This window comes from Mustelus asterias, chromosome 1 (genome assembly GCF_964213995.1).
Source record: "Mustelus asterias chromosome 1, sMusAst1.hap1.1, whole genome shotgun sequence".
NCBI lineage: Eukaryota > Metazoa > Chordata > Chondrichthyes > Carcharhiniformes > Triakidae > Mustelus > Mustelus asterias.
Window position 1 is genome coordinate 196,218,400 of NC_135801.1, and position 23,072 is coordinate 196,241,471.

The 23,072-nt window shown below is 51.3% G+C and overlaps 1 protein-coding gene across 1 annotated transcript in view; it reads left to right on the top strand.

Annotated features, from left to right (window-relative positions):
• LOC144505314 (heat shock 70 kDa protein 12B-like) overlaps window positions 1-23,072 on the top strand; it is a 68,945-nt gene that overhangs the window by 23,905 nt on the left and 21,968 nt on the right. Inside the window, exons 4-10 of the mRNA XM_078231466.1 lie at window positions 888-1,012; window positions 2,353-2,539; window positions 5,870-5,974; window positions 8,711-8,827; window positions 11,105-11,276; window positions 18,023-18,109; window positions 22,323-22,427. Coding sequence (XP_078087592.1) covers window positions 888-1,012; window positions 2,353-2,539; window positions 5,870-5,974; window positions 8,711-8,827; window positions 11,105-11,276; window positions 18,023-18,109; window positions 22,323-22,427 — 898 coding nt within the window. The remainder of the gene's footprint in view (window positions 1-887; window positions 1,013-2,352; window positions 2,540-5,869; window positions 5,975-8,710; window positions 8,828-11,104; window positions 11,277-18,022; window positions 18,110-22,322; window positions 22,428-23,072) is intronic.

The window sequence follows — 23,072 nt, forward strand, 5'->3', positions numbered from 1 at the left end:
CATTGCACATTACCCATCGCGATCCCCCCCCCCCCCCGCCCCCCACCCCACCCCCCGCCCCCACATGCCCGTTCTCAGGTGGGTATAAAACAAATCTCATGGCACCCTTTTGAAGAAGAGCAGGGAAGGTTCTCCCCTGTGTCCTGGGCACCGTGCCGTGTTGATGGGCGGCACGATGGCACAGTGGTTAGCACTGCTGCCTCACAGCGCCAGGGACCCGGGTTCCATTCCCAGCTTGGGTCACTGTCTGTGTGGAGTTTGCACATTCTCAACGTGTCTGCGTGGGTTTCCTCCGGGTGCTCCGGTTTCCTCCCACAGTCCAAAGATGTGTGGGTTAGGTAGATTGGCCATGCTAAATTGCCCCTTAGTGTCAGAGGGATTAGCAGAGTGAAAATGTGGGGTTACGGGGATAGGGCCTGGGTGGGGTTGTGGTCGGTGCAGACTCGATGGGCTGAATGGTCTCCCTCTGCACTGGAGGGATTCTATGATTCAAATAATTACCCCCCCCAACCCCTTGACCAACATTGGAAAAAAGAACATGTCGTCTGGTCACTGTCACATTGTCTGTGGGATCTTGCTGTGCAGTAATTGGCTGCTGCATTTTGTACATTACAGCAGTGACTGCACTGTGGAGATTAGCTTTTTTTTTACAATTGATTCATGGGACATGGGCCAGCATTTATTGCCCATCCCGAGTTGCCCTTGAGAAGGTGGTGGTGAGCTGCCATCTTGAATCGCCGCAGTCCATGTTCTGTGGGTTGACCCACGATGCCGTTAGGGAGGGAATTCCAGGATTTGGACCCTGTGGGTTGTTCACAGCTGCTGTATAAAGGGACATTCTCCATAAACCATGGCCTTTTCTGACACTTTCCTAATTGTTTTCACAGAGGTCTGTCGGGAGCACACCGCGCTATCGGCCTTTCAGTGTGGTGGTAGCCATTGACTTTGGGACCACCGCGAGTGGCTATGCGTTCAGCCTGGTTCAGGACCCCGAGACCATCCACATGATGAGGTACCCGGCCAATATTTGTGCTGCTTTCCTGAATATAGCTGAGTGTAACTGAAAAGAGGGACACAACATCAGAGCTTTCATCATAGATTCAGAGAAAGCTTACAGCTCAGAGGAAGGCCACTCTGCCCATCAAGTCTGTGCTAGCTGAATAACAGCCCACCAGGCCTTATCCCACATTCCAGCAATCGCTCCCTAGCCCTCTGCAGGTTACAGGACTTGAGGTTCCATCCAGACACCTTTTCAATGAGGTGAGGGATTCTGCATCTACTACCCTGACAGGTGGTGAGATCCAGACCCCAACAATCCTCCGGTGAAAATACCCTTCCTCAGTTCCCTCTCATCTTTCTATCAATCACTTTAAATCCCCTCATCACTGGCCTCTCTGCTAAAGTAAATAGGCTAATCGATGAAAGGATCCCACTTGCCTTCCGAACCACCTTACTGACCTGTCCTCCTACCTTCAACTATCTGTGGACACTCACTCCGAGATCTCTCACTTTCTCTGCACCTCTCAGCATCCTCCCAATTACTGTGACATCCATGACCCTGTTTGACCTCCCCAAATGCCTCACACTTTCCTGGGTTCAATTCCATTCGCCAGTTTCGTGCCCACCGACCAGTCCATTGATATTGTTCTGCATTCTACATTACTCTCTTTTCTATCACTTTAACCTTGTGTGTGTGTGTGTGTGTGTGTGAATGTGTGTGTGTGAGTGCACTGTGTATAAATGTCTGTGTGTAAATGTGTGTGTGTAAATGTCTGTGTGTAAATGTGTGTTTACATGTCTGTGTATATAAATATTTGTACGCATTGTGTATAAATGTGTGTGTAAATGTCTGTCTGTGAGTAAATGTGTGTGTGTAAATGTGTGTGTGTAAATGTGTGTGTGTAAATGTGTGTGTGTAAATGTCTGTGTGTGTGTGTGTAAATATCTGTGTAAGTATCTGTGTGTGTGAGAAAGTGTCTGTGTTAGAGTGAGTTAGGGTATTTAGAAGAGTAATTATCATACATTTTATATTTATTACTGTATGTTAATAGCTTGCCCTACTTGACACGTCTGGTTTTATAGTAGTTTTGTTAATTGGTAAATGAGTGTTAATTCTGAGCTTCATGGGGGAACACATACTTGGCCAGATAGCGAGCTGGAGAATGTATTGAAATCAGTGCTGATGTGGTGGAGCAGGGGGATGACAGGCAGACAGTAAACGCCTCCTGTCTGGGTCACGGTGTGAAATGGGTTGGTGTTACTGCTCCGGTATAGAGTGGGAAGGGAGGAAGCTGGTTCACATTAAACATTGCCAATCACAAAGCATATTGCTTCTTGTTTATTTATTTCCAGGCGATGGGAGGGTGGCGATCCCGGAGTGGCCAATCAGAAAACTCCCACCAGCCTGCTCCTGAGCCCAGATGGCAGTTTCCACAGCCTGGGATTCACGGCCAGGGATCACTACCATGACCTGGATCCCGAGGAAGCCAGGCATTGGCTGTACTTTGAGAAGTTTAAGATGAGGATTCACAGTACCTGTGTGAGTATAAACCACAGAGCATGTGGCAGAGAAAGCAGCAACAATAACCAGCTAGCTATAACACAGACAAAGGAACAATATACCCACATATTCAGCAGAGTGTTAGATTGCACAGTGTAGAGGGAGCTTTACTCTGTATCTAACCCCGTGCTGTACCTGTCCTGGGAGTGTTTGATGGGGGACAGTGTAGAGGGAGCTTTACTCTGTATCTAACCCCGTGCTGTACCTGTCCTGGGAGTGTTTGATGGGGACAGTGTAGAGGGAGCTTTACTCTGTATCTAACCCCGTGCTGTACCTGTCCTGGGAGTGTTTGATGGGGACAGTGTAGAGGGAGCTTTATTCTGTATCTAACCCTGTGCTGTACCTGTCCTGGGAGTGTTTGATGGTGAGATGTCTTACAACACCAGGTTAAAGGCCAACAGTGTAGAAACTTGATGTCTGTGTCGATATGCGTGATCTTCTTGCAGATCCTCTCCACTTGGAGCCGGCGGTTTACGGTGTCGATGGTAGTCATGGTGTGGAGATACCGGCGTTGGACTGGGGTAAACACAGTAAGAAGTTTAACAACACCAGGTTAAAGTCCAACAGGTTTATTTGGTAGCAAAAGCCACTAGCTTTCGGAGCGCTGCTCCTGTACCTGTCCTGGGAGTGTTTGATGGGGACAGTGTAGAGGGAGCTTTACTCTGTATCTAAACCTGTGCTGTACCTGTCCTGGGAGTGTTTGATGGGGACAGTGTAGAGGGAGCTTTACTCTGTATCTAATCCCGTGCTGTACCTGTCCTGGGAGTGTTTGATGGGGACAGTGTAGAGGGAGCTTTACTCTGTATCTAAACCTGTGCTGTACCTGTCTGGGAGTGTTTGATGGGGACAGTGTAGAGGGAGCTTTACTCTGTATCTAAACCTGTGCTGTACCTGTCTGGGAGTGTTTGATGGGGACAGTGTAGAGGGAGCTTTACTCTGTATCTAACCCTGTGCTGTACCTGTCCTGGGAGTGTTTGATGGGGACAGTGTAGAGGGAGCTTTACTCTGTATCTAATCCCGTGCTGTACCTGTCCTGGGAGTGTTTGATGGGGACAGTGTAGAGGGAGCTTTACTCTGTATCTAACCCCGTGCTGTACCTGTCCTGGGAGTGTTTGATGTAAACATCGAGAATGGAAATTCTGAGTTGATGTGTTATTGCTGAATGAATTTGAACACAGTTAGTGTGAGGTATGATGTCTGCTCAGAAAGATGAGTAAGTCAGGTATTTCTTGGAAATGAAGAATTTAAATGGAATTGAAGGGATTTGCGAGGACACACACATGAATCATTGAAAGTACTGAAATATTTAGAATAGCAATCTGCAATCTAACACTCCGCTGAATATGTGGGTATATTGTTCCTTTGTCTGTGTTATGGGCTCGAATTGAAACGACGCCCAGCGCGTGAATCTCGAGTTGAGTCTGAAATTCAGTCTACCATATTGTTAAAAAGATATCGGGGGCGATTCTCCCCAAGGAAACCAAGTGCCCAATGGGCGGGAGAGAGGGAGAATTTCCCACCCGTTTTCTGGGCGTACTTACCTGAACGAGTATCCGGCACACTGTGCGTCACAGAGTGCCTCAGAGAGATTCACACTGGTAAGGGGCACAGCCTGAACCCCACCCCATACTGGCACACACCCCCTCCCCCCCAATCGCCGGCTACCCGACACCCACCTGATTGCCGCCCCCTCCCCCCCCCCGCAATGTGCAGCCCCAATCGCCCTCCTCCTTCCCTCTCCCACTGATCCCCAATGCATCACACACAGTATATCTGGTCCCCCGCACCGCACTGCAACACCACCACTGACCGGCCCTGCCCTACATTAGGCCCTGCCTCCCTCTGGCCTCCGCCCCCTTGGCACTGCCCGGTGCCCAGTGGTTAGTGCTTGGGTGTCTGGTGGGTAGTGCCAGTGTGCCAGGCTGGCAGTGCCCCTGACCTCCTGGGGGGGGCCTCAATGCCTCTGTCAAGTGGGGCGATGATCACACCTGGTCCCCATTGGCGGGAACCTCTCCCAACTTTGGGGTGGCAGAGAGGGGGGTTGGTGGGGGGGCGGGGAGACACTGGCTGGCCCAGAGACAACCGTCCCGGACCCATTAACCATATGGAAATGTGAATATGGTAATCAGCCCCGCGTCCCTGTCCTGCGCCAGGCTGATCATGTCAAAAAACACGGCCTGGGAGACTCACAATTTGGACGTCAGTCACAGGTCCTGCCACAGACCCGCTGCTGATGCTCCCTGGCCCCCTGTGCAGCAGGCCTGGAGAATCGCCCCGCCATCGAGTTATTGGAGGGTACCTGAACTACAATGTTGTACCTATAGAATCATAGAATCCCTACAGTGCAGAAGGAGGCCATTCGGCCCATCGAGTCTGCACCAACCACAATCCCATCCAAGTCCTATCCCCATAACCCCATACATTTATCCTAACTAGTCCCCCGACACTAAGGGTCAATTTAACACGGTCAATGTACCTAACCCGCACATCTTTGGAGTGTGGGAGGAAACCGGAGCACCCGGAGGAAACCCACACAGACACGGGGAAGAATGTGCAAACTCCACACAGACAGTGACCCAAGTCAGGAATCGAACCCAGGTCTCTGGAGCTGTGAGGCAGCAGTGCTAACCACTGTGCCACCGTGCTGCCCCAGGCGATCAGCTCTGACAAAGGGTCAGCCAGACTCGAAACATTGGCTCTGTTCTCTCTCCACAGATGCTGTCAGACCTGCCGAGATTTTCCAGCATTTTCTGTTCTTGTACAAGGTTATCCTATCAGGAGAGGCTGGGATTATTACTTTGGAAAATATAAGGCCATTGGGTGATTTGATCGCATGGGTATGGAATATTTCTGCTTGTCAGGAAGGGCAAAACTCGAGACTATCGATAGTCACCAAGAATCCCAATAGGGAAATCGGAAGGAAGTTCTTGGTGGTGAGAATGTGGGACTCACTACCAGAGGGAGTGGTTGAGGTGAATGGAACAGTGGAGGGGGAGCTGGACGGGGAGCTGGACGGTGATAGGTTTAGCTATGAAAGATGGGAAGTAGCTTGAGTGGAGGGTAAATACTAGCATGGATTGGCTGGGCTGAATGGCCTGTTTCTCTCTATCCTCAGGAATCCCTTTCCCTCTGAGAGTAACACACTCTGGGAAGCGGGAAGGTTCCTGGGATCAGGATGCAATGGAGTTTCGCCCAGCCCTGGGTCTGCTTGCCGTGCCGGGATACATGGGGCCATTCCGCTACCTCAATCCCTGGTTCCGGAACTTTCTACAATGCTGAAATGTGAAATGTGTTGTCTCGTTTCTCCAGGACCTCACCATGGAAACGGAATTGGAGGCTGTAAACGGGAAGAGTGTGAAAGCCCTCGACGTGTTCGCCCACGCACTGAGATACTTCCGGAAGCATGCCTTAAAGGTCAGTTAGGAGGCTGCAATGGGCTGAACTCTGCCCTTTCACACTTGGGGCCCGCTCAGGATATTCGCCAACTGGTGGGTGTTTGGATTCTCCCGACCCCGCTGTGATAGCGTGGCCCCTTTAAGGAGTGATCCTTGGTGGCCACACGATCAGACCGGTCCCTATGGAGAGGCCGTGTGGGAAGCCTGGCCAATCGGGAGCGAGGGCGCGCGTCCTGGGATGTAGAGGACCCTCAGTTGGAGCCAGGCAGGAGAAGAGTGGACCTGTGCACATGTTCATGTCAAACCCTTAATCTTTATATATATGTTATTAGTTTAATAAACCTTCTCTTGTTGGAGCCACAATGACCATAAGACCATAAGAGATAGAAGCAGAATTAGGCCACTCGGCCCATCGAGTCTGCTCCGCCATTCAATCACGGTGGATATTTTTCTCATCCCCATTCTCCTGCCTTTTCCCCATAACCCCTGATCACCTTATCAATCAAGAACCTATCTATCTCTGCCTTAAAGACACTCAATGACCCGGCCTCAACAGCCTTCTGCGGCAAAGAGTTCCACAGATTCACCACTCTCTGGCTGAAGAAATTCCTCCTCATCTCTGTTTTAAAGGATCGTCCCTTTAACCTGAGGTTGTGCCCTCTGGTTCTAGTTTTTCCTACTAATGGAAACATCCTCTCCACGTCCACTCTATCCAGGCCTCGCAGTATCCTGTAAGTTTCAATAAGATCCCCGCCTCATCCTTCTAAACTCCAACGAGTACAGACCCAGAGTTAATATTGCATTTGCCTTCCTAACTGCCGACTGAACCTGCACGTTAACCTGGAGAGAATCTTGAACAAGGACACCCAAGTCCCTTTGTGCTTCTGATTTCCTAAGCACTTCCCCATTTAGAAAATAGTCTCTGCCTCCATTCCTCCTTCCAAAGTGCACAACCTCACACTTTTCCACATTGTATTCCATCTGCCACTTCTTTGCCCACTTTCCTAACCTGTCCAAGTCCCTCTGCAGCCCCCTGCTTCCTCAATACTCCCTGTCCCTCTACATATCTTTGTATCATCTGCAAACTTAGCAACAATGCCTTCAGTTCCTTCCTCCAAATCGTTAATGTATGTTGTGAAAAGTTGTGGTCCCAGCACTGACCCCTAAGGCACACCACGAGTCACCGGCTGCCATCCTGAAAAGGATCCCTTTATCCCCACTCTCTGCCTTCTGCCAGTCAGCCAATCCTCTATCCATGCCAGGACCTTACCCTTAACACCATGGGCTCTTAACTTATTTAACAGTCTCCTTTGCGGCACCTTGTCAAAGGCCTTCTGGAAATCTAAATAAATCACATCCACTGGTTCTCCTTTACCTAACTTCCTTGTTACCTCCTCAAAGAACTCTAACAGATTTGTCAGACTTGAACTCCCCTTGACAAAGCCGTGTTGACTCAGTCCTACTTTATCATGCACTTCCAAGTACTCTGTGATCTCATCTTTAATAATGGACTCTAAAATCTTTCCAATGACTGAAGTCAGGCTAACCGGCCTATAATTTCCCGTCTGCTGCCTCCCTCCCTTCTTAAACAATGGTGTTACATTAGCTACAATCCAGTCCTCTGGGAGCCTCCCTGCTGTGGAGATGCCGGCGTTGGACTGGGGTAAACACAGTAAGAAGTTTAACAACACCAGGTTAAAGTCCAACAGGTTTATTTGGTAGCAAAAGCCTCCCTGCCTCCAGTGATTCCTGAAAGATCACCACCAATCCCTCCACAATTTCCTCAGCTATCTCTTTTAGAACCCTGGGGTGTAGTCCATCCGGTCCAGGTGATTTATCCACCTTCAGACCTTTCAGTTTCCCCAGAACCTTCTCCTTAGTGATAGCCACTACACTCACCTGTGCCCCCTGACTCTCCTGGAGCTCTGGCATCCCACTGGTGTCTTCCACCGTGAAGACTGATGCAAAGTAACGATTCAGTTCCTCTGCCATTGCTTTGTTTCCTATTATTACTTCTCCAGCCTCATTTTCCAGTGGTCCAATTTCTATTTTTGCCTCTCTCTTACCTTTTATATATTGAAACAAACTCTTCCTATCTTCTTTTATATTACTAGCTAGCTTACACTCATATTTCACCTTCTCCCCCCTTATTGCTTTTTTTAGTTGTCCTCAGCTCACTTTTAAATGCTTCCCAATCCTCTGGCTTCCCACTAATCCTCGCCACTTTGTATGCTTTCTCTTTTGCTTTTATGCTGTCCTTGACTTTCCTCGTCAGCCATGGATGCCTCGTCCTCCCCTCAGCATGTTTCCTCCTCCTTGGGATGAATTTCTGTTGTGCCTCCCGAATAACTCTCAAAAACTCCTGCCATTGCTGTTCCACTATCTTCTCTGCTCGGCTCCCTTTCCAATCAACTCTGGCCAGCTCCTCCCTCATGTCTTTGTAGATACCTTTATTTAATTGTAATACCGTTACATCTGATTTCAGTTTCTCCCTCTCAAATTGCAGGGTAAATTCTATCATATTGTGGTCACTGCTCCCTAAGGGTTCCTTCACCTTAAGTTCCCGAATGAGTTGTCTCCAAACTGGCAACACCCATCTATCCAGCTCTGAGTGAGTGATACGGTCAGGGTGGTTGTGCCAGATTGACATATGGACGTGTGAGTTTAACCTACACCAATAGACATTTGTTCTCTCTGCTGTGTGAGCTACTTTCCGCATCCTCCTCTGGAACAGTTTATATTTGTACGTTAACAGGAGCTGAACGACCAGTTTGCGATCGCGCTGGACACTGATGATGTGCGTTGGGTAATCACTGTACCAGCAATCTGGAAACAACCAGCCAAACAATTCATGAGGGAAGCTGCGTATCTGGTGAGGAACAATAGCACGTCAATAATCACTGCTCAATTCAGACAGGAATCAGGGAGGGGTATCAGAGAAATCAGAAAGAGAAATCAGACAAATCATAGAAATCAGATAGAGAAATCAGAGAGAGAAATCAGAGAGAGATATCAGAGAAATCAGAGAGAGAAATCAGAGATATCAGAGAAATCAGAGAGAGAAATCAGAGGGAGAAATCAGAGGGAAAAATCAGAGGGAGAAATCAGAGAAAGAAATCACAGAGAAATCGGAGAGAGATATCAGATAAATCAGAGAGAGCAATCAGAGGAATCAGCAAAATCAGGGAGAAATCAGAGAGAAATCAGGTAGAGAAGTCAGAGGAGAAATCAGAGAAAGAAATCAGAGAGCGAAATCAGAGAGATATCAGAGAAATCAGAGAGAGAAATCAGAGAGAAATCAGAGAGAAATCAGAGGGAGAAATCAGAAAGAAATCGGAGAGAGATATCAGAGAAATCAGAGAGAGAAATCTGAGGAATCAGCAAAATCAGGGAGAAATCAGAGAGAAATCAGAAAGAGAAATCAGGGAGAGAAGTCAGAGAAATCAGAGAGAGATATTAGAAAGAAAATCAGAGAGAAATCAGAGAGAGAAATCAGAGAGAGGAATCAGCGAGAGATATCAGAGAAATCAGAGACCAATCAGAGAAATCAGGGAGAAATCGGGGAGATAAATCAGAGACTGAAATCAGAGACTGAAATCAGAGACTGAAATCAGAGAGAGGTCAGAGAAATCAGAGAGAGAAATCAAAGAGAGCAATCAGAGAGAGAAATCAGAAAGAGAAATCAGAGGGAGAAATCAGAGAAAGAAATCAGAGAGAGAAATCAGAGAGGGATATCAGAGGAATCAGAGAGAAATCAGAGAAATCAGCAAAATCAGAGAGAAATCAGAAAGAGAAATCAGAGAGAGAAATCAGAGAGAAATCAGAGACAGAAATCAGAGACAGAAATCACAGAGAGAAGTGAGAGAAATCAGAGAGAGAAATCAGAGAGAGAAAGTAGAGAAATCAGAGAGAAAAATCAGAGAAGCAGTTGAGGCTACCTCATTGAATGTTTTTAAGGCAAGGATAGATACATTTTTGAACAGTAAAGGAATTAAGGGTTATGGTGAGCGGGTGGGTAAGTGGAGCTGAGTCCATGAAAAGATCAGCCATGATCTTATTGAATGGCGGGGCAGGCTCGAGGGGTCAGATGGCCTACTCCTGCTCCTAGTTCTTATGAGAGAAATCAGAGGTTGAATATAGAGAGAATTAGCAGACAGCAATAAGAGAGAGAAATCAAAGAGGTCAGAGAGGCTGAACAGAGAGAGAGAGAGTTAGCAGACAGTGATAGCAGAGAGAGAGATGGTTGAGAGAGATCAGAGAATATGAGTGATAATGGAGAGAGTGAGATCAGCGATAGAGAGAGACAGCAGAGCTGTTTTTAAATTCTTTAAGAAGTTTAACAACACCAGGTTAAAGTCCAACAGGTTTATTTGGTAGCAAAAGCCACACAAGCTTTCGGAGCTCTGAAAGCTTGTGTGGCTTTTGCTACCAAATAAACCTGTTGGACTTTAACCTGGTGTTGTTAAACTTCTTACTGTGTTTACCCCAGTCCAACGCCGGCATCTCCACATTTAAATTCTTTGACAGGGTGTGGATGTCTCTGGCTATGGGTGGATTTGATCATATGAAGGTGGGAGTGTACGATAGAAAGCCAGCTGATAGGGTACATTCTTGATATTTGCTGGATAATGTATGTGTCATAGTAACAGTAATGGCAATGTGATCAGACTCAATATCTGTTTCTCTCTCTCTTTCTGTCTCCCTCCTTCTCTCTCCCACTGTCTTTCTCTCTGTCTCTATCTCTACCGTCTCTCCCTCTCCATCTATCTCCCTTTCTCCCTCCTCTGTCTCTCTCTTCTGTCTCACTTCTCTCCCACTGTCTCTGCCTCTCTCTCTCTCTCACCCTGTCTCTTCCTCTGTCTGTTTTCCTTCCTCTGTCTCTCTCTCTCTCTTCATTTCTCTATGCCCTCTCTCTCTTTCTCTGCCCTCTCTTTGCCACTCCCTGTTTCTCTCTCTTTCTCCCCCTCCCGCTATCTCTGTCTCCCTCTGTCCCTCTGTTCCTATCTCGCTCTCTGTCTCTCTCTTTCTCTCTGCGTGTCTCTGTCTCTCTCTCATTCCATCCCTCTCCACTGTCTCTGTCGCTCTCCCTCTGCTCCTCTCTCCCTCTCTCGCTCCCTCTCTCTCTCACACTCTGTCTATCTGTGTCCAGGCTGGCTTAGCCTCTCGTGAATACCCGGAGCAGTTGCTTATCGCCCTGGAACCGGAGGCAGCTTCAATCTACTGCAGGAAGCTCAGACTCCACCAACTCATTGAGCTAAGCGGGAACGAGGTGACCAATGGATACGGACCGGATAATCCCGTCGTGTCCAGCTTCCGGCAAGGTCAAACACTTCATCCAAACTCCCCATTTCACCAACTGCCCAAAACCCCAACAGCACAGGCACGCAGAGGTGTGAAACCATTCAGCCCTTCGAGCACCTGACACAGGGGGACAGAGAGAGAGAAAGTGGGAGAGAGACAGAGAGAGAGAGGGAAAGAGACACAGAGAGAAAGAGAAAGTGGGAGAGAGACAGAGAGAGAGAGAGAAAGAGACAGAGAGAGAGAGAGAGAAAGTGGGAGAGAAAGTGGGAGAGAGACAGAGAGAGAGAGAGAAAGAGACAGAGAGAGAGAGAGAGAAAGTGGGAGAGAAAGTGGGAGAGAGAGAAAGTGGCAGAGAGACAGAGAGAGAGACAGGGAGAGAGACACAGAGACAGGGAGAGAGAAAGCGGAGGTGAGAGTGACAGCCCTGAACATCAAGGCTGCATTTGACCGAGTGTGACAACAAGGAGCCTCAGCAAAACTGGAGTCAATGGGAATCAGGGGGAACTCTCCATTGGTTTGAGTCATACCTGGCACAAAGGAAGATCGAACTCGCTCAGTACTGACCCTCTGACAGTGCGGCACTCCCTCAGTACTGACCCTCTGACAGTGCGGCACTCCCTCAGTACTGACCCTCTGACAGTGCGGCACTCCCTCAGTACTGACCCTCTGACAGTGCGGCACTCCCTCAGTACTATCCCTCTGACAGTGCAGCACTCCCCCAGTATTGACCCTCTGACAGTGCAGCACTCCCTCAGTACTGACCCTCTGACAGTGCAGCACTTCCTCAATACTGACCCTCTGACAGTGCAGCACTCCCTCAGTACTGACTCTCTGACAGTGCAGCACTCCCTCAGTACTGTCCCTCTGACAGTGCAGCACTCCCTCAGTACTGACCCTCTGACAGTGCAGCACTTCCTCAATACTGACCCTCTGACAGTGCAGCACTCCCTCAGTACTGACCCTCTGACAGTGCGGCACTCCCTCAGTACTGACGCTCTGACAGTGCGGCACTCCCTCAGTACTGTCCCTCTGACAGTGCAGCACTCCCTCAGTACTGACCCTCTGACAGTGCAGCACTTCCTCAATACTGACCCTCTGACAGTGCAGCACTCCCTCAGTACTGTCCCTCTGACAGTGCAGCACTCCCTCAGTACTGACCCTCTGACAGTGCAGCACTCCCTCAGTACTGACCCTCTGACAGTGCAGCACTCCCTCAGTACTGTCCCTCTGACAGAGCAGCACTCCCTCAGTACTGACTCTCTGACAGTGCAGCACTCCCTCAGTACTGACCCTCTGACAGTGCAGCACTCCCTCAGTACTGACCCTCTCACAGTGCGGCACTCCCTCAATACTGACCCTCTGACAGTGCAGCACTCCCTCAGTACTGACCCTCTGACAGTGCAGCACTCCCTCAGTACTGACCCTCTGACAGTGCAGCACTCCCTCAGCACTGACCCTCTGACAGTGCAGCACTCCCTCAGCACTGACCCTCTGACAGTGCAGCACTCCCTCAGCACTGACCCTCTGACAGTGCAGCACTCCCTCAGCACTGACCCTCTGACAGTGCAGCACTCCCTCAGTACTGACCCTCTCACAGTGCGGCACTCCCTCAGTACTGACCCTCTGACAGTGCAGCACTCCCTCAGTACTGACCCTCTCACAGTGCGGCACTCCCTCAATACTGACCCTCTGACAGTGCAGCACGCCCTCAGTACTGACCCTCTGACAGTGCAGCACTCCCTCAATACTGACCCTCTGACAGTGCAGCACTCCCTCAATACTGACCCTCTGACAGTGCGGCACTCCCTCAGTACTGACCCTCTGACAGTGCAGCACTCCGTCAGTACTGACCCTCTCACAGTGCAGCACGCCCTCAGTACTGACCCTCTGACAGTGCAGCACTCGCTCAGTACTGACCCTCTGACATTGCAGCACTCCCTCAGTACTGACCCTCTGACAGTGCAGCACTCCCTCAGTTCTGACTCTCTGACAGTGCAGCACTCCCTCAGTACTGACCCTCTGACAGTGCGGCACTCCCTCAGCACTGACTCTCTGACAGTGCAGCACTCCCTCAGTACTGACCCTCTGACAGTGCGGCGCTCCCTCAGTACTGACCCTCTGACTGAGCTGCACTCCCTCAGTACTGTCCCTCTGACAGTGCGGCGCTCCCTCAGTACTGTCCCTCTGACAGTGCGGCGCTCCCTCAGTACTGACCCTCTGACAGTGCGGCGCTCCCTCAGTACTGACCCTCTGACAGTGCAGCACTCCCTCAGCACTGACCCTCTGACAGTGCAGCACTCCCTCAGTACTGACCCTCTGACAGTGCGTCACTCCCTCAGTACTGACCCTCTGACAGTGCGGCACTCCCTCAGTACTGACCCTCTGACAGTGCAGCACTCCCTCAGTACTGAAACTCTGACAGCGCAGCACTCCCTCAGTACTGACCCTCTGACAGTGCAGCACTCCCTCAGTACTGTCCCTCTGACAGTGCAGCACTCCCTCAGTACTGACCCTCTGACAGTGCAGCACTCCCTCAGTACTGTCCCTCTGACAGTGCAGCACTCCCTCAGTACTGACCCTCTGACAGTGCGGCACTCCCTCAGTACTGAAACTCTGACAGCGCAGCACTACCTCAGTACTGACCCTCTGACAGTGCAGCACTCCCTCAGTACTGTCCCTCTGACAGTGCAGCACTCCCTCAGTACTGAAACTCTGACAGCGCAGCACTCCCTCAGTACTGACCCTCTGACAGTGCAGCACTCCCTCAGTACTGACCCTCTGACAGTGCAGCACTCCCTCAGTACTGACCCTCTGACAGTGCAGCACTCCCTCAGTACTGTCCCTCTGACAGTGCAGCACTCCCTCAGTACTGAAACTCTGACAGTACAGCACTCCCTCAGTACTGACCCTCTGACAGTGCGGCACTCCCTCAGTACTGACCCTCTGACAGTGCAGCACTCCCTCAGTACTGAAACTCTGACAGCGCAGCACTCCCTCAGTACTGACCCTCTGACAGTGCAGCACTCCCTCAGTACTGTCCCTCTGACAGTACAGCACTCCCTCAGTACTGACCCTCTGACAGTGCGGCACTCCCTCAGTACTGACCCTCTGACAGTGCAGCACTCCCTCAGTACTGACCCTCTGACAGTGCAGCACTCCCTCAGCACTGACCCTCTGACAGTGCAGCACTCCCTCAGCACTGACCCTCTGACAGTGCGGCACTCCCTCCATCGTTCCGTACTATCACAGCACTATTCGTGTTTTCCTGATCTGCTGGGTTAAAGGCCTGTCTGCGAGGGAAAAGCTTCACTATTTGTCAAAGATAAAGGCAATTAGGACTGGGCAATAATTGCTTCAGAGCCAGTGAGTAAATGAGCAAAGCCTCTGGTTGGGGTCAGTAAGTATTAGGCAGGGGTTAATCAGCAGGCCTCCGAGACCTGAACCAAAATAAGACGTGTCAACTGATTGGCCATTTCCCTCAGGATATGTTGTCAGGGAAACAACAATATCGGACTTCCTGATTCAATGAGGTGGGCTGATGAAATATTTCTCCCACGCAGCCTATTCCCCAGACGCCGCACGTCAACACACACCCCAGCTCCAAACAACATTCACTGCGTCCAAAACTGGAGAGGATAACTTCCCTCCAGAATAGACAGCGCACTCTCTTCCTTAATACCACCCACACATCCCTCAATGCGCACCCACTGCCCACTATCGAACCCCAGGTCATTCCCCAATCCCCCAAAATGTCTCCGTATAATTTGACCCAATCCGGCAATCTCACTGTCTGACTGCTACCCACACACATTCTCACCAAGTCCTCAACTGGGACAATATAGGGGGAGCTTTACTCTGTATCTAACCCCGTGCTGTACCTGTCCTGGGAGTGTTTGATGGGGACAGTGTAGAGGGATCTTTACTCGGTATCTAACCCCGTGCTGTACCTGTCCTGGGAGTGTTTGATGGGGACAGTGTGGAGGGAGCTTTACTCTGTATCTAACCCCGTGCTGTACCTGTCCTGGGAGTGTTTGGTGGGGACAGTGTAGAGGGATCTTTACTCTGTATCTAACCCCGTGCTGTACCTGTCCTGGGAGAGTTTGATGGGGACAGTGTAGAGGGAGCTTTACTCTGTATCTAACCCCGTGCTGTCCCTGTCCTGGGAGTGTTTGATGGGGACAGTGTAGAGGAAGATTTACTCTGTATCTAACCCTGTGCTGTATCTGTCCTGGGACTGTTTGGTGGGGACAGGATAGAGGGATCTTTACTCTGTATCTAACCCCATGCTGTACCTGTCCTGGGAGTGTTTGATGGGGACAGTGTAGAGGGAGCTTTACTCTGTATCTAACCCTGGGCGGCACGGTAGCACAGTGGTTAGCACTGCTGCTTCACAGCTCCAGGGTCCCGGGTTCGATTCCCGGTTCGGGTCACCGTCTGCGTGGTGTTTGCACATTCTCCTCGTGTCTGCGTGGGTTTCCTCCGGATCCTCCAGTTTACTCCCACAGTCCAAAGATGTGCGGGTTAGGTTGATTGGCCAGGTTAAAAATTGCCCCTTCGAGTCCTGAGATGCGTAGGTTAGTGGGATTAGCGGGTAAATATGTGGGTGTAGGGCCTGGGTGGGATTGTGGTCGGTGCAGACTCGATGGGCCGAATGGCCTCCTTCTGCACTGTAGGATTTCTATGATTTCTGTGCTGTACCTGTCCTGGGAGTGTTTGACAAGGGACAGTGTAGAGGGAGCTTTACCCTGTATCTAACCCCGTGCTGTACCTGTCCTGGGAGTGTTTGATGGGGACAGTGTGAAGGGAGCTTTACTCTGTATCTAACCCTGTGCTGTACCTGTCCTGGGAGTGTTTGGTTGGGACAGTATAGAGGGAGCTTTACTCTGTACCTACCCCGTGCTGTATCTGTCCTGGGAGTGTTTGATGGGTACAGTGTAGAGGGAGATTTACTCTGTACCTCAGCCCACGCTGTACCTGTCCTGGGAGTGTTTGACAAGGGACAGTGTAGAGGGAGCTTTACTCTGTATCTAACCCCGTGCTGTACCTGTCCTGGGAGTGTTTGACAAGGGACAGTGTAGAGGGAGCTTTACCCTGTATCTAACCCCGTGCTGTACCTGTCCTGGGAGTGTTTGATGGGGACAGTGTGAAGGGAGCTTTACTCTGTATCTAACCCTGTGCTGTACCTGTCCTGGGAGTGTTTGGTTGGGACAGTATAGAGGGAGCTTTACTCTGTACCTACCCCGTGCTGTATCTGTCCTGGGAGTGTTTGATGGGTACAGTATAGAGGGAGCTTTACTCTGTACCTAAACCCACGCTGTACCTGTCCTGGGAGTGTTTGACAAGGGACAGTGTAGAGGGAGCTTTACTCTGTATCTAACCCCGTGCTGTACCTGTCCTGGGAGTGTTTGGTGGGGACAGTATAGAGGGATCTTTACTCTGTATCTAGCCCCGTGCTGTATCTGTCCTGGGAGTGTTTGATGGGGACAGTGTGAAGGGAGCTTTACTCTGTATCTAACCCCGTGCTGTATCTGTCCTGGGAGTGTTTGATGGGGACAGTGTAGAGGGAGCTTTACTCTGTACCTAACCCCACGCTGTACCTGTCCTGGGAGTGTTTGACAAGGGACAGTGTAGAGGGAGCTTTACTCTGTATCTAACCCCGTGCTGTACCTGTCCTGGGAGTGTTTGATGGGTACAGTGTGAAGGGAGCTTTACTCTGTATCTAACCCTGTGCTGTACCTGTCCTGGGAGTGTTTGGTGGGGACAGTATAGAGGGATCTTTACTCTGTATCTAACCCCGTGCTGTATCTGTCCTGGGAGTGTTTGATGGGTACAGTGTGAAGGGAGATTTACTCTGTATCTAACCCTGTGCTGTACCTGTCCTGGGAGTGTTTGATGGGGACAGTGTAGAGGGAGCTTTACTCTGTATCTAACCCCGTGCTGTACCTGTCCTGGGAGTGTTTGATGGGGACAGTGTGAAGGGAGATTTACTCTGTATCTAACCCTGTGCTGTACCTGTCCTGGGAGTGTTTGATGGGGACAGTGTAGAGGGAGCTTTACTCTGTATCTAACCCCGTGCTGTACCTGTCCTGGGAGTGTTTGATGGGGACAGTGTAGAGGGAGCTTTACTCTGTATCTAACCCTGTGCTGTACCTGTCCTGGGAATGTTTGATGGGGACAGTGTAGAGGGAGCTTTACTCTGTATCTAACCCCGTGCTGTACCTGTTCTGGGAGTGTTTGATGGGGGACAGTGTCGAGGGAGATTTACTCTGTATCTAACCCTGTGCTGTACCTGTCCTGGGAGTGTTTGATGGGGGACAGTGTAGAGGGAGCTTTACTCTGTATCTAACCCTGTGCTGTACCTGTCCTGGGAGTGTTTGATGGGGACAGTGTAGAGGGAGCTTTACTCTGTATCTAACCCCGTGCTGTACCTGTCCTGGGAGTATTTGATGGGGGACAGTGTAGAGGGAGCTTTACTCTGTATCTAACCCCGTGCTGTACCTGTCCTGGGAGTGTTTGATGGGGACAGTGTAGAGGGAGCTTTACTCTGTATTAACCCTGTGTTGTACCTGTCCTGGGAGTGTTTGATGGGGACAGTGTAGAGGGAGCTTTACTCTGTATCTAACCCTGTGCTGCACCTGTCCCGGGAGTGTTTGATGGGGACAGTGTCGAGGGAGATGTTATTTCTGTTTCAGTCATGTTGCCTATCCTGATTCCCGATGTTCCGGTCTGTCTGGGATTGGTTTGATTGGTTCTCTGACTTTTCCAGCTCGGGAACAGCTCCGACGATCGAGGCAGAGTCGGACCTTCCTGATGGAGAGCGGAGTCGGTGATCTGTGGGCGGAGATGGAGACAGGTACTGACCCGTGATCCTCACTTTTCTCCTCTCCGTACCCCGCTCACCATCCCTCTCTCTGACCCTGTCACCATCCCTCTCTCTGACCCTGCTCACCATCCCTCTCTCTGACCCTGTCACCATCCCTCTCTCTGACCCTGCTCACCATCCCTCTCTCCGTACCCTGCTCACCATCCCTCTCTCCAAACCCCGCTCACCATCCCTCTCTCCGTACCCTGCTCACCATCCCTCTCTCCGAACCCCACTCACCATCCCTCTCTCTGACCCTGTCACCATCCCTCTCTCTGACCCTGCTCACCATCCCTCTCTCCGTACCCTGCTCACCATCCCTCTCTCCAAAACCCGCTCACCATCCCTCTCTCCGTACCCTGCTCACCATCCCTCTCTCTGACCCCGCTCACCATCCCTCTCTCCGTACCCTGCTCACCATCCCTCTCTCTGACCCCGCTCACCATCCCTCTCTCCGTACCCTGCTCACCATCCCTCTCTCCAAACCCTGCTCACTATCAGTCTCTCCGAACCCTGCTCACCATCCCTCTCTCTGACCCCGCTCACCCTCCCTCTCTCCGAACCCTACTCACCATCCCTCTCTCCAAACCCTGTGAACCATCCCTCTCTCCGAACCCCGCTCACCATCCCTCTCTCTGTACCCTGCTCACCATCCCTCTCTCTGTACCCTGCTCACCATCCCTCTCTCCGTACCCTGCTCACCATCCCTCTCTCCAAACCCTGTGAACCATCCCTCTCTCTGTACCCTGCTCACCATCCCTCTCTCCGTACCCTGCTCACCATCCCTCTCTCCGTACCCTTCTCACCATCCCTCTCTCCGTACCCTGCTCACCATCCCTCTCTCCAACCCTGCTCACCATCCCTCTCTCCGAACCCTGCTCACCATCCCTCTCTCCGACCCTGTGAACCATCCCTCTCTCTGACCCTGTGAACCATCCCTCTCTCTGACCCTGTCACCATCCCTCTCTCTGAACCTGTCACCACCTCTCTCTGAACCTGTCACCATCCCTCTCTCTGACCCTGTCACCATCCCTCTCTCTGACCCTGTCACCATCCCTCTCTCTGACCCTGCTCACCATCCCTCTCTCTGACCCTGCGCAACATCCCTCTCTCTGACCCTGTGAACCATCCCTCTCTCCGTACCCTGCTCACCATCCCTCTCTCCGTACCCTGCTCACCATCCCTCTCTCTGACCCTGCTCACCATCCCTCTCTCTGACCCTGTGAACCATCCCTCTCTCCATACCCTGCTCACCATCCCTCTCTCCGTACCCTGCTCACCATCCCTCTCTCTGACCCTGTCACCATCCCTCTCTCCGACCCTGTGAACCATCCCTCTCTCTGACCCTGTCAACCATCCCTCTCTCTGACCCTGTCACCATCCCTCTCTCCGACCCTGTGAACCATCCCTCTCTCCGACCCTGTCACCATCCCTCTCTCCGACCCTGCTCACCATCCCTCTCTCCGTACCCTGCTCACCATCCCTCTCTCCGTACCCTGCTCACCATCCCTCTCTCTGAACCCTGCTCACCATCCCTCTCTCTGAACCCTGCTCACCATCCCTCTCTCTGAACCCTGCTCACCATCCCTCTCTCTGAACCCTGCTCACCATCCCTCTCTCTGACCCTGTCACCATCCCTCTCTCCGACCCTGTGAACCATCCCTCTCTCCGTACCCTGCTCACCATCCCTCTCTCTGAACCCTGCTCACCATCCCTCTCTCTGAACCCTGCTCACCATCCCTCTCTCTGAACCCTGCTCACCATCCTTCTCTCTGAACCCTGCTCACCATCCCTCTCTCCGTACCCTGCTCACCATCCCTCTCTCCGAACCCCACTCACCATCCCTCTCTCCGTACCCTGCTCACCATCCCTCTCTCCGAACCCCACTCACCATCCCTCTCTCCGTACCCTGTCACCATCCCTCTCTCTAACCCTGTCACCATCCCTCTCTCTGACATTCTGACACTCACACTCAGAGAATCACTGCCAGTCCCTGACCAATAGGGTTTGCTGATTGACTAACCCGGTGTTGGATCCTCGCTGCCTGGGGATGGAAGGGACATTGACCCCACACAGAGCGAAGCCACGGGGCTCTGGGTTTTAATGAGTCACTCAATGCTGGACTGATACCCACTGGAGAAGAAACAGGTTAAAGAGCGGTTTACTCTCGATTCTACCCCCTCTCTCTTTCACTCTTCCTGTATCCCATTCTCCCTCTCTCACAAGAACACAAGAAATGGAAGCAGGGATTGGCCTCCAGGCCCCTCTGGCCTGCCCCGCCATTCAATAAGATCATGGCGGATCCATACCGGCCTCAGGAGATTTTCACAATAACTTCATTGCAGTGTTAATGTAAGCCTACTTGTGACGAATAAATAAACGTTACTTTTCAGCTTCTTTTCCGTGCCATTTCCTCATAGCCTTCGATTCCTCAGCCTATCAAATGTTATTCCTTTTGGAAATCGAAATATGCTACATCTACAGGTTCCCCTCCATCTACTCTCCCTGCTCCATCCTCAACGCATTCGAGCAAATTTGTCAAACATGGTTTTCCTTTCATAAAATCATGTTGACCAGGTTTGAGTATATTCTGCTTTCCTAAATTATCAGCTATTTCCTCTTTGATTATTGTCTACAGCGTCTCACCAATAATAGATGTTAAACTAACTGGCCTATAGTTTCCTGCCTTCTGCCTTTCTTCCTTTTTGAACAAGGCTGTCACATTGGCTGTTTTCCAATCTTCCGGTACTCTCCTGGAATTTAGCGAGTTACAAAAAATTTCACCCAATGGGCCACTCCGATTAAAACCCTAGCGTGCAGTTCATCGGATCCTGGTGACTTGTCTCTCTCTCTAGTCTTGTATCCTGTTTACACTGGTTAGCACTGCGGTCTCACAGCACCAGGGACCCAGGTTCGATTCCCGGCTTGGGTCACTGTCTGTGTGGAGTTTGCACATTCTCCCCGTGTCTGCATGGGTTTCCTCCGGGTGCTCCGCTTTCCTCCCACAGTCTGAAAGCTGTGCTGGTTAGGTGCATTGGCCATGCTAAATTCTCCCTCAGTGTACCCGAACAGGCGCCGGAGTGTGGCAACAAGGGGATTTTCACAGTAACTTCATTGCAGTGTTAATGTTAGCCTACTTGTGACACTAATAAATAAACTTTTTAACTCATCCTGTACCCTGATCTCTCTGTCTTTTCATCCTGTCTTCCATTCTCTCTGTCCAGTTTTGTATCCTGTTTTCTCTCTCTCTCTGGTTCTGTTACTGTTCTCTCTCTCTCTTTCTCTCTCATCCTGTATCCTGTTTTGGCTCTTTCTCTCTCTTTCTCTTTCATCCTGTACTCCATTCTCTCTCTCTAGTTTTGTAACCTGTTTTCGCTCTCTCTGGTTCTGTGACTGTTCTTCTTCTTTCTCTTTCATCTTGTGCCCCATTCTCTCTCTCTCTCCCTTTCTCTCTCGAAAGGGTCGAGAGCTTCAAGTTTTTAGGTGTCCAGATCACCAACACCTGTCCTGGTCCCCCCATGCCGACACTATAGTTAAGAAAGCCCCACCAATGCCTCTACTTTCTCAGAAGACCAAGGAAATTTGGCATGTCAGCTACGACCCTCACCAACTTTTACAGAAGCACTATAGAAAGCATTCTTTCTGGTTGTATCACAGCTTGGTTTGGCTCCTGCTCTGCCCAAGACCACAAGAAACTACAAAAGGTCGTGAATGTAACCCAATCCATCACGCAAACCAGCCTCCCATCCATTGACTCTGTCTACACTTCCCGCTGCCTTGGCAAAGCAGCCAGCATAATTAAGGACCCCACGCACCCCGGACATTCTCTCTTCCACCTTCTTCCGTTGGGAAAAAGATACAAAAGTCTGAGGTCACCGTACCAACCGAATCAAAAACAGCTTCTTCCCTGCTGCCGTCAGACTTTTGAATGGACTTACCTTGCATTAAGTTGATCTTTCTCTACACCCTAGCTATGACTGTAACATTACATTCTGCACTCCTTTCCTTCTCTATGAATGGCATGCCTTGTCTGTATAGCGCGCAAGAAACAATACTTTACACTGTATGTTAATACACGTGACAATAATAAATCAAATCAAATCAAATCTCTCATCCTGTGCCCCATTCTCTCTCCCTCTCTCTGTTTGATGGATTGACTGATGGACGTGGCTATTGCACTGACCCTCCCTCTGTCCTTCTCCAGGTGACCGTTACATCGTGGCTGACTGTGGCGGAGGCACTGTTGATCTCACCGTTCACCAGATCGAGCAGCCCCAGGGCACCCTGAAGGAGCTCTACAAAGCATCAGGTGAAAGCTATGAGACCAGCCTGGCCACCAGGCTGAGTGGGAGCACAGAGAGCCTGAACAGAACAACTCCCCGCTGCCCGCTCCCTGCACCCCGCTGCCTGCTCCCCGTGCCCCGCTCCCCGCGTCCCGCTCCCCGTGTCCCGCTCCCCACTCCCCGTGTCCCGCTCCCCGCGCCCCACTCCCCGCGCTCCGCTTCCCACGCCCCGATCTCCATGTCCCACACCCCACTCCCAGATGCCCGTGCCCTGCGCCCACTCCCCGCGCCCCGTGCTCCGATCCCTGTGCCCCATGTCCCACTCCCCTTGCCCCCCTCCCTGCTCCCCGCTCCCCGTGCCCCGCTCCCCGCGCCCCACTCCCCGCGCCCCACTCCCCGCGCCCCACTCCCCGCGCCCTGCTTCCCACGCCCCGATCTCCATGTCCCACACCCCATGCCCAGATGCCCGTGCCCCGCGCCCACTCCCCGCGCCCCGTGCTCCGATCCCTGTGCCCCATGTCCCACTCCCCTTGCCCCCCTCCCTGCTCCCCGCTCCCCGTGCCCCACGCCCGTCACCCCGCACCCCGCTGCCTGCTCCCCGCGCCCCGTTCCCCGCACCTCGCGCCCTGCACCCCGCTCCCTGCGCCATGCTCCCCGGGCCCCGATCTCCA